At 46.4% G+C, this 12,091-nt stretch overlaps 1 protein-coding gene across 1 annotated transcript; it reads left to right on the top strand.

Moving 5' to 3' along the window:
* Window positions 1-707: 707 nt before the first annotated feature.
* epn1b (epsin 1b) lies at window positions 708-11,355 on the top strand (the record flags this gene model as incomplete). The annotated part of the gene is made up of 9 exons (XM_080531913.1): window positions 708-776; window positions 2,683-2,838; window positions 3,630-3,758; window positions 6,128-6,248; window positions 6,924-7,099; window positions 7,499-8,249; window positions 9,777-9,923; window positions 10,510-10,671; window positions 11,219-11,355. 9 exons carry the CDS (start codon window positions 708-710, stop codon window positions 11,353-11,355), a joined length of 1,848 nt encoding a protein of 615 aa, XP_080388039.1.
* Window positions 11,356-12,091: the final 736 nt, after the last annotated feature.

Here is a 12,091-nt window from a genome sequence, read left to right as displayed (position 1 = left end):
TCAAGAAATTAGGTAATTGGACAGAGAGGGGCACACCCCGCTCCCATGAGCAAAAGCGTATCTTGCTAAAGTCTGTTGGCCTTCAACTGAGGACTGTGTGGTCTATGAGATAAGAAATGCATTAACATTATATCACCAGACAAACATCCGGTAACATCTCTATAATTAATACAAAAAGACAGTTGGTGAAAGGGCTATACTAAAAAGGTAAAGGGCCTACTACATTGACATTTACATTTTTGGCATCTAGCAGATGCCTTATTCCATAGGGACTTACAATCAATACATTTGACTAGGCAAGTGAATCATCAGTTCACCAGCTGCAGCAGGGAGAGTAATCTAGCTCAGGCCCGGGGCCATTGGCAGTCTCCGTGATAGAAGGAAAAAGCCTGTTTATTTTTATTTTTTATTTTTATATAGACACTGGAGAAACAGTACAAGGGGGGCAGTAGAAGTCTCAGGAGGAGCAGTTAAGGTGTAACCTGAAGAGATGGGTCTTCAGTCTCCGACGGAAGTCTGTTGAAGTCTGTATTATAGTCTAACCTGCCAGCGTCTTACAATGCATGTTTCACTATCCACCCCAAAACAAGGAGCATTTGACAGTTTGTGTGTGTGTGTGTGTGTGTGTGTGTGTGTGTGTGTGTGTGTGTGGACGCAGTCTCTTTCCTGACCCGACCCGTGTGGTTTGAGACAGCCCACCCGGAGCCATGACGTCTTCCATGCTTCGCCGACAGCTGAAGAATCTGGTCCAGAACTTCTCTGAGGCTGAGGTTAAGGTAACAGAACTTCTCTGAGGCTGAGGTTAAGGTAACAGAACTTCTCTGAGGCTGAGGTTAAGGTAACAGAACTTCTCTGAGGCTGAGGTTAAGGTAACAGAACTTCTCTGAGGCTGAGGTTAAGGTAACAGAACTTCTCTGAGGCTGAGGTTAAGGTAACAGAACTTCTCTGAGGCTGAGGTTAAGGTAACAGAACTTCTCTGAGGCTGAGGTTAAGGTAACAGAACTTCTCTGAGGCTGAGGTTAAGGTAACAGAACTTCTCTGAGGCTGAGGTTAAGGTAACAGAACTTCTCTGAGGCTGAGGTTAAGGTAACAGAACTTCTCTGAGGCTGAGGTTAAGGTAACAGAACTTCTCTGAGGCTGAGGTTAAGGTAACAGAACTTCTCTGAGGCTGAGGTTAAGGTAACAGAACTTCTCTGAGGCTGAGGTTAAGGTAACAGAACTTCTCTGAGGCTGAGGTTAAGGTAACAGAACTTCTCTGAGGCTGAGGTTAAGGTAACAGAACTTCTCTGAGGCTGAGGTTAAGGTAACAGAACTTCTCTGAGGCTGAGGTTAAGGTAACAGAACTTCTCTGAGGCTGAGGTTAAGGTAACAGAACTTCTCTGAGGCTGAGGTTAAGGTAACAGAACTTCTCTGAGGCTGAGGTTAAGGTAACAGAACTTCTCTGAGGCTGAGGTTAAGGTAACAGAACTTCTCTGAGGCTGAGGTTAAGGTAACAGAACTTCTCTGAGGCTGAGGTTAAGGTAACAGAACTTCTCTGAGGCTGAGGTTAAGGTAACGGAGACCAGTGACCCAACATCTCTCATGTTCTGTCCTTTGTCATGCATGTCTCTTCTCTCTCAATCCCCATTGTTCCTACTCCTGTTGTTGATGAGCGCCGCGTTGTAGCTGACATAGCCGTTGTTAGCCGCGGCTAGCGACTGAGGAGGGCAGTGTAGCAGCCCCCCGCCGCCGCCGGTGGTGTCCCCGTTACACCCCTCCCCCCAGACCTGCCCCTCCCCCCTCCCCCTCCTCCTCCTCCTCCCCCGTACATCTGCCCCTGCTTGGGGTTGTTCAGGAAGCAGTCGGGGTCAAAGTTCATACTGGTCTCCGGGGGCAGGTGGCAGGTTGTTGACTCCTCCTCCTCCTCCTCCTCCTCCTCAATTTTCATTGTCTGCCCAACAATATGTTGATAGTAAATAGTTATAGGAGTTATAGTAAAAAATTGTTATAGGAGTTATAAAGACGCCTATGGACTAAAAACATTACACAATCCTCAGAAACCCTGTTACAGTTATTGCCAGTGGCGAATTTCGTTATATTTCATAATGTCCTTATCCTGCCTCCAGAAACGGTGTCTTTCTAATCTCTCCGGTCCACAGTACTCCCTGAGGCCCCCATATGACTCTAACACGCATATGACTCTAACTGTCTAAGACCCATATGACTCTAACACCCATATGATTCTAACTGTCTAAGACCCATATGACTCTAACACCCATATGACTCTAACTGTCTAAGACCCATATGACTCTAACTGTCTAAGACCCATATGACTCTAACTGTCTAAGACCCATATGACTCTAACACCCATATGATTCTAACTGTCTAAGACCCATATGACTCTAACACCCATATGACTCTAACACCCATATGACTCTAACTGTCTAAGACCCATATGACTCTAACACCCATATGACTCTAACTGTCTCCATATGACTCTAACACCCATATGACTCTTACTGTCTAAGACCCATATGACTCTAACACCCATATGACTCTAACTGTCTCCATATGACTCCAACTGTCTCCATATGACTCTAACACCCATATGACTCTAACTGACTCCATTTGACTCTAACACCCATTTGACTCTAACACCCATACGTCTCTAACTGTCTAACACCCTTGTGTCCCTCCTCCCAGGTCAGAGAGGCCACCTCCAACGACCCCTGGGGCCCCTCCAGCTCTCAGATGGCCGACATCTCCGATCTGACCTACAACGTGGTGGCCTGCAACGAGATCATGACCATGCTCTGGAAACGCCTCAAAGACGACAAGAACTGGAGGCACGTCCACAAGGTGAGGAGAAGGGGAGGAGAAGGGGAGGAGAAGGGGAAGAGATGGGGAGGTTCTTCAACATTGGCATTGCAGCAAGATACAAAATCACAATAATAGAGTAAAGTAAAATAAGTAAAGTAAGTAATAATAAAGTAATAATAATGTAATAAAGTGATAAAGTAATAAATGATGGTAGTCGTGCTACAATGGAACAAGTCATACTACAGTGGAATTATTGAAGTTGATTGGTGAATTTGGTTCAGTAAAGTTTGTAATAGTTTACTTTGACAAACAAAAATCTTATTTCACAAACATTAATAATCTGGTATTACAAATCTCATCTTTATTTCATCTCACATTTCAGCATATTCTCAAAGTTAGCTTTGTGTCTATCTATTGCCAATCATATTTTCTGGGTTTCTGCATAATGTTCATGGTAAACATTATACATTTATAACCCTCTTCTAATTTCTTGTATTTGTAAATGCCATTTCCTATTAAACATGCAATGGATGTCACTATGGTGTACGCTTACATTATCATGAATTATGCATCACTAGTCTGCTGATTGCAGCGGGACGTGATCAAGTTACTTAGAATGTAGGTGAGGAGCAGGGCCCCGTAATTCAAAATCTGGATCGGAATGATCTGGATTCTTTTTTTGCTATCCAGAATAAGATCGAGCTGGCTGATTTCCCCTATACTACTCAATCTGTTAGATAGATCTGATCCTGGATCAGAGAAAAAAGAATCCGGATCATTCTGCTTATCTAGATATTTTTTTTATTTTATTTTTTAATGTGCTGCTCTAGTCCCTGACCCTGCTAGAGTACCTGTTAAAGACCGGCTCGGACCGTGTGCTCCAGAACCTGAATGACAACGTCTACATCGTCAAAGCGCTCACAGAGTTCAGATGCACAGACAAGGACGGGAAGGATCAGGTACTCAAGTCCACATCTACCAGCAAGTGGAGGCTGGGCGGAGGTAGAAATGAAAGGGATGGGTTCATTATAATGCATTGTTACGACCTGGCTTTGGGCCATAACAAAAAGGCGAACGCGAACCGGCACGGTTCTTTGCCGGTGTGAAAGCCCTAAGAGAGAGCTGGAGACTGGAGCCTCTTTTAAGCAAAACCAGGTCGAGGAGGTCGCGTCAGCTGCCCCTAATCCGCCTGATTGGGCTCCAGCCCCGCCCACCAGGTATAGCCTACCTGGACAGACACAGGTTAACAGGCCAGACGAGGCCAGAGGGCCGTCACAGCATGGAATAGATTGAGGAATGAATGTTTGATACCGTTCTTCATTCCATTCCACGCACTACAATGAGCCCCGTCCTCCGATTTCTACCCACCAGTCTCCCCTGATCTCCAGAGTACTGTTTTTAAAGCTTCTCCTCTTCATATTTTCCTAGTACCGTATTTTCCGCCCTATAAGGCGCACCGGAGTATAAGGCGCACCTTCAATGAATGGCCTATTTTAGAAATTTTTTCATATACAAGGCGCACCGGCTTATAAGGCGCACCGGCTTATAAGGCGCATAGAATAGATACTGCAGTCAAACGTTTGACTGGGGTTGCGTTACGCCCAAGCTCCACCTACTGCGTTGCGTCACCTCTCCATCGGTGTTGTGTCAACTTCCCGTTGTCCAAGCTCCACCTGAGCGTTGTCACCATCAACGTTCTACCTGCTCCACTGTCAAAAATATATATTTTTCCACCTCAAGTATCAGCCGTTCGTCATCCATTTTTGCAACAAGCGTCAAGGACCTGCGGTGATTCACAGCTGACTCGCGTGAATAGCAATTCGCAATAGCTGCAACCACGAGATATAGAGTAGTTAGCTACAAGCATTTTCAATCTGCTATTATCTCTATTAGTGGATTAACCGCTGTGGTGATTTAACAGCTGATAAAAATACATCAAGTAGACTACAAACAGAGCAAAACAACACCAGAAAACAACCAATAGGCTATACAATTATAACCAACAACCAATATGTGACAGCTCCTGGTGAAATGTGCAACGTACTTTTTCAGTTTTTACACATGCTTAAACTACAGATTGTAAGCTTTCAAATGATGTGTCATACATTCAAATCAGAGAAAGATTGAACACGACAGGCGTATTTGAATGTTGGTTCATCTCAAACACTGAATTGGTTCATCTCAAACACCCACAACAAACGCTGCTAGCGGCTAACAGCTAACAAAACACATCGCTACGAAGGTCTAAACTGTATTTTAATAACATGACAACATACTGGGAGAACATCGACATGCTAAAAACACATAACTACACATAACTAGATGAACACACAGTTCTTGCTTTTGAACACGAGCTAAAACGAAAGTATGTTTACAAATCAACCCTCCCTTACCGGTAGCCTCCGGCAAACGAGAATAATGAATCCAATACACAAATGATAAGTGTTTAGTGATCGTTAAACTGTTGTTTATTATATCGAGTGGGTACTTTAAAACTTCAAGTTGAAAGCACCAAGAATCTCACTTTGTTCCCTCGGAAACTCTGTTTAGTCTTCTTAACTTGGGGTCTTGTGGTGTGGGACTGTAAGTAAGCACAACACCGGTGTTTACTGATTACCGTAATGCTGCAAGCGGTGTGAGTGTCCGAATTGAACAGTTGGGTGAGTACGGCATCCATTCAGAGCACATGATAGAATAACAATAGCATGTAGTGCCGAGAGACGGGAGTCGGAGGCGGCGTATTAAATGTCACAGCTAGACGTTTATTGACAGACATGAACCAGTTGTTATCACACACTTAAAACAGGAACTAAAACTCAGTACCACCCACTTAACCCTCCGTACGGAACAATACTCCCAACTATTAGTTCCGGGGGTGAATTATGTTAACCCACCACAAGCATAGCATTCGCGGAGATTCCAAGATGGCGGCCGTCGTTTACTGATTACCGTAATGCTGCAAGCGGTGCGGCTTTGTAGTTTACCAGTCGTACTGAAACATTGTATTATTATTAAAAAAAAAATATTGGTCATGTAATTTTTACATTTTGATCCATATATAAGGCGCACCGGGTTATAAGGCGCACTGTCGTTTTTTTTTTTTTTTGGGGACTTTTAAGTGCGCCTTATAGGGCGGAAAATACGGTATGTGCTATGCTAACCCCAGGGGCGAGAGTTAGCTAAGCTAAGCTAACTCTGACCTGTCTTTGATACTGAGCTTTGCAATGCTAACTCCGTGTAACAGTAGCGACAGTGCGGAGAAGCACTATGCTGCTGGCAGAGATGCCTCGCAGTGCTAACGATGTCTTCCCCATGCCGTCCTACACAGGGTGCGAATGTGAGGGAGAAGGCCAAGGTGGTACTCACTCTTATGGAAGATGATGAGAAACTCAAGGAAGAGCGAGCTTTTACACTCAAGACCAGAGAAAAGGTCACTAAGAACGCCACTGGTGAGCAACAAAGTAATCTCGCACCATAACCCACAAAACACACACTTTAGTGATCTGATATACACTATATGGATAAAAGTATGTGGACACAATTATCGTCTGAGGCTGTTTTAATGGTTTGTTTCAGCATGACAATGTCCCCGTACACAAAGTCCCCATACACAAAGTGAAGTCCATAATGACATGGTTTGCCGAGTTTGGTCTGGGAGAACTTGACTGACCTGCACACAGAGTTCTGACCTCAACCCCATCGAGCACCTTTGGGATGAATAGGAACGCTGACAGCAAGCCAGTCCTTCTCGCCCAACATCAGTGCCCGACCTCATTAATGCTCTTGTGGCTGAATGGGAGCAAATCCCTGCAACCATATCCTAAAATCTAGTAGAAAGTCTTCCCAGAAGAGTGGAAGCTGTTATAGCAGTGGGTGGGACCAACTCCATATTAATGCCCATGGTTTTGGAATGAGAAGTTCAATAACAAAAATATGGGTGTGATGTTCTGGTGTCCCAATACTTTTGTCCATATAGTGTAAAGTTGTTAATCTGTGTGAGTGCAAGTTTTTGTTTTACAGGCGACAAGTCGTCATGATTCTGTGAGAATGAGAATGTTCGTGATGAGGCAGTTCTGTGTGGGGACTGATGGCTTCCTAACACAGGTTCCGTATTTCCCCCCCAGCCTCCTCCACTGACCCGGTAATGGACCCCAACTACAAAGCTGCCTACATCCCGGGAGCCACCGGGCTCCCGTCCCTGGACAACATCCCCTCCGTGGCTGACCTGGCTGCGAGCTTCGAGAAGAAGAAGGAGGAACAGAGAAGAGTAGTGGCTGAGAAGAAGGAGGCAGAGAGAAGGGTGGGTACTACATCCTCACTGCCATCCTCAGTTATCAGGTTCCTCTATTTGTCTGGACTTTCATAGATGCCTCGTCTCGACACACCACTGTGCACTTGTAGTAAGTCAGGGATGACGAACGAGGAGGTATGTTGTTACAGGAGAATAATGACAGTAACAGCCGTGTGAAACGGCCTGTGGAGGGGCCCGGTGACATTCACCTCCGCCAAGCTGATTGTTTTCGAGTGTGATAACTTGGCCATTGAAAGTCAACAATTACAATAGAAAAAAACTGGTTAGGGCATTACTATGAGCATCGTTTCGGGATTTCCATTTCAGTCCGACTTTAATGATTTGGGAAATGTGTGTGTGTGTGTGTGTGTGTGTCGTCATAAGTGTCTGATCTCTGTTGATTCTCAGGGGAAGCTAACTGAAGATGAGCTCCAATGGGAGGATGCAGCGAAAGCAGAAAAGGGCTCTGCTGCCTGGGGTGCCCCTTCCACTGAGGAATCATCTGAGGCCGCCCCAGACCCATGGGGTGCATCCAAACCCCCATCAGAGGAAACAGATGCTTGGGGTGCACCAGTCAAATCTCCAGTACAGGAAACAGATGCCTGGGGTGCACCATCCAATGCCAAGGCAGTTGGCGCAGATCCTTTTGCAGCACCAAAAGATTCTTCCGATCCGTTTTCAGCACCAAAAGATGCTTCTGATCCATTTTCAGCACCGTCCAAAGCTAAGGCAGATGGCTCAGATCCTTTTGCAGCGCCAAAAGATGGTTCAGATCCATTTTCAGCCCCAAAAGATGGTTCCGATCCGTTTTCAGCACCAAAAGATGCGTTTTCAGCACCAAAAGATGGTTCCGATCCTTTTTCAGCACCGTCCAAAGCTACAGCAGATGGCGCAGACCTTTTCGGGGCGCCCTCCAACAAGTCAAAAGAGGAGGTTGATCCTTTCGGGGCCCCTTCAAGTCCTCCGACAGACGGCTCAGATCCATGGGGTGCCCCGACCGATGCCCCTGCCTCCGCCTCAGATCCGTGGGGGCCGTCTGAACCCCTGCCTGAGAAGAAGAAGCCGGATCCTTGGGGAGGGGAGGGGACAACAGCCGCCTCAGACCCAGATCCATTTGGAGATGAGTCCAAGGAAGACAATGACCCATGGGGATCACCAGGTGAGAGATTTATGTATTTGTAGATTATTTGGGAAGTAAAAATGCCACTGCCTACATTTAAAAGTTTACAACACTGTACAACCCTGTTACAGATTTGAGGCTGCTTGATATTACTTTGACGGAAGCGACATGATCAAATGTATTGTGATCATATATGCAGTATCTATACTGTATATTTACATTTAAAAACATTTTTTTTACATTTAGCAGACACCTTATTCCAAAGCGACTTACAATCAATACATTTGACTAAGTAGGTGAATCATCTATCCACCAATCTTGGCAGGAAAAGTAATCTAGCTCAGGCCAGGGGCCATTGGCAGTCGTTTCTCAAACCCGGAGAAACAGTACAAGGGGTTAGTAGATGTCTCAGGAGAACCCTACAAGCATGTAGGGTTTTAGAGAGCCATGGAGCGCGTGGAGAGGATCGTGCTGGCATTTAAAGTATGTATTTATTACAGTAAAATAGTGCTTTTCAGATAAACAAATATTTAGGTCTTCTGTATGTCAATGTTTATAACTGCCCCCTGCTCAGCCAGGCTCTGAGCATCATGTCGGTATGTCACATGACCGGCAATCACCCTGGCAACCAGTGTAATTGACACCTCTGGAGAGGAAATAGAGTTTCAAGGATAGATGTTTTCCAGAGTTGCTTTTCTTATCAAACGTCGCCCTCTAGTGTGTGTTGGATGTTTGGATGTGTTGGCAACCAAGCAACCAAGCTTGGGGTGTGAAGCTGACCCGTGCTTTGACATTCAACTGTCTTTTAATGGAACTGTTTACGTGGAACTATTTTGTAAAGGAAAACAGTTCCATCAGAAGGTTTATGAAATCATTGTCAAGTCACATTGTCAACTTGCTTACAGGATGTACAATATAATTTCTTATAACCCTCAACAACATAATGTTGCTATGTCACTTTGGAGTCGCTTGAAGCACATTTTCATGCCTTTTAAAACATGGAGCTAGCCCTACACCAGCCCTACACATTTCCACCAGCATTAGTCCAAGGAAAGGTTCGGCCAGATACTGCACAAATAACCCAAAAAACTGTAATAACCATGACAGAATAGACATATGAGGTATTCTTGTTGGAGCATGTGAGGCAAAACAAATTACAATGTCATCTAATCTACTCTCAAAGGCAAGAACAATATGACAAATTGTTATTGTTATTAATGGACTTATCGCTAAGCCACACCCCCTTTGAAAACTCAGACAAACAAACAACGCTTCACTGACAGTGACTGACTGACTGACTTCAATGACTTCAATGGTGTGAGTTGGCAAATTTCTGATTTACCACAGCAAGTAATAGACATGTTTTTTTTAAAGATGACAAGAATGTTTAATCTAGAAGTTTTTCACCATAATATATTAGTGAGTTGCTTGTCCAAGATTTCTGCCTGTAGTGACTTTTGCTGTGATATGATTGGACAATTTCTATTTGTGGCTTAGCGATAGGTCCATTGCAGTTCCTCTTGTAAATGTGTGTAAACCTCCTTACCCCCTCCTTCTTTCCTCCAGGTGCACCTCCACCCAGCAGCAATGACCCTTGGGGTGCGCCTGCAGCCCCCTCAAACACAGCCTCCACCAACGACCCCTGGGGGGGAGGGGCTTCCACGACAGACGCTGCCAGCTCCGACCCGTGGGGAACGCCTAGCAACGGTACAGGTAGGTACACCTGTCTACAGACCTGAGGTAGAAATCAGAGGGCGGGCTCATTGTAATGCATGGACCAGAATGAGGAATGGCTCATTCCATGACATGAGCCTGATTTCTACCTCCACCAGCCTCCACCGCGGTACGCAATGTTGTGTTTGTTTGGTCGGTTGGTTGGTTGTTTGTGTGTTCGCCTGCATCAATCAACCCCTAGTCCTCTTGTCCTTCAGGCTCCACTGTCGATCTCAGAGGATTGGATAGATTAGATTAGATTAGATTAGATTAGATTAGATTCACTTTATTGTCATTACATAGTACAAGACAATGCAACAAAATTATTGTGCGTCTAACCAGAAGTGCAACAAATAGCAATTATGTTTATGTTGCAGTGATAAGTAGCAGTATTTACAGCAATACAGTAAAGTGTAAGGAATAGAGTTAATAGTTCTATGTAGCCATCCCCAATGTTGCTTCCATGTATTTCAATAAACCCTGGAGTACTGACACCCTAGGTGGTAATAAAAAAAAAGTTATATAACATCCCAGTGTGGTTTGACGTCAATGCCACTGAAATTTATTTCTCTTCATCTCTCTGCAGAGAGAGTAACGACTCCGGGGGAGGAGCCGACATCTCCGGCGTCGTTCTTGGGAGCTGGGGCTTCGCTGGTGGACCTGGACTCACTCCTCTCCTCCAAACCCAAACCTAAGCAACCCCCCCTCAACTCCCTCAACTCCCTTACTTCGCAAACACCTGCCATGGGTAAGGAGGGTTAAATCAAAGCGACAGAGAGAGAGAGAGAGTGGGTCGAGAATGAGATAATAAATATGAGAAGTATGTATTATATTATTCGTTCATTTAAAGCCGTGCTTGTGATTCAGTGTTATGACTAGTTCCCTGTAGTTAGACTTCCCTGTAGTGAGTAACTGTTGTATGGGTGTGAGCATCTGTAGTTGTTGTCATGGCTAGTGTCTACCCTCAAAGATTTCAAACATGTAATCTTCTCACACCTCTTTCTGTTCTACACTCTCTCTCTTGAAATGCTCGCTCTGTGTAAATCCCTCCTCCCCCCCAACTCCCCCCCTCCAATTCTGTTGCTTTTCCTAACTTCCCAGGGGTTTTACCAGGCCTGGGTTTGGCTGGGCTCAAGGGCACATCCGTTTCCCTTGCAGGACTGTCCCCTACCACCACAACCCCCATAACCTCCTCCAGCCCCTTTGGTTCCCGCCCTACGGCCTACAGTGTTACCCGCCCAGGCTTGGGATCCCCCCGATCCCCCCGTCCTGTAGGGGGCGCTCCTTTATCCCAGATATCCCCCCGTACCACCATGCCTCCGCCGGGTCTGGGTATGCCTGCAGTGTGGCCTCAGGGTGCTCCCTCCTATGGGGCTGGGGTGGAGACTCCTCAGGCTGGACTCTCTGCACTGGCCTCCCTGGGACTGTCTGATCGTCCAATGGGAGGGTTCGCCTCCTTGGGCGTGTCTGCTCCTCCACCAATGGGAGGGTTTGCCTCCCTGGGACTGTTTGATCGTCCAATGGGAGGGTTCGCCTCCTTGGGAGTGTCTGCTCCTCCACCAATGGGAGGGTTTGCCTCCTTGGGAGTGTCTGCTCCTCCACCAATGGGAGGGTTTGCCTCCTTGGGAGTGTCTGCTCCTCCACCAATGGGAGGGTTTGCCTCCCTGGGAGTGCCTGATCGTCCAATGGGAGGGTTTGCCTCCTTGGGAGTGTCTCCTCCACCAATAGGAGGGCGGCTCTCCCCGGGAGTGTCTGATCGTCCAATGGGACGAGGGCTCTCCTTGGGAGTGTCTCCTCCTCCAATAGGAGGGTTTGCCTCCTTGGGTGTGTCTGCTCCTCCACCAATGGGAGGGTTTGCCTCCCTGGGAGTGTCTGATCGTCCAATGGGAGGGTTCGCATCCTTGGGAGTGTCTGCTCCTCCACCAATGGGAGGGGGGCTCTCCTTAGGAGCTTCTGGTCCTCTAATGGCAGGGTTTGCCTCCTTGGGAGTGTCTGCTCCTCCTCCAATAGGAGGGGGGCTCTCATTGGGAGTGTCTGCTCCTCCTCCAATAGGAGGGGGGCTCTCATTGGGAGTGTCTGATCGTCCAATGGGACGGGGGCTCTCCTTGGGAGTGTCTCATCCACCAATAGGAGGGTTGGCCTCCCTGGGAGTGTCTGCTCCTCCACCA

The sequence above is a fragment of the Nansenia antarctica genome, assembly GCF_963989245.1.
Source record: "Nansenia antarctica genome assembly, chromosome: 5".
In the NCBI taxonomy this organism is placed as follows: domain Eukaryota; kingdom Metazoa; phylum Chordata; class Actinopteri; order Argentiniformes; family Microstomatidae; genus Nansenia; species Nansenia antarctica.
The sequence above is the reverse complement of the archived record's forward strand: the minus strand, read 5'-3'. Positions and strand labels throughout refer to the sequence as shown.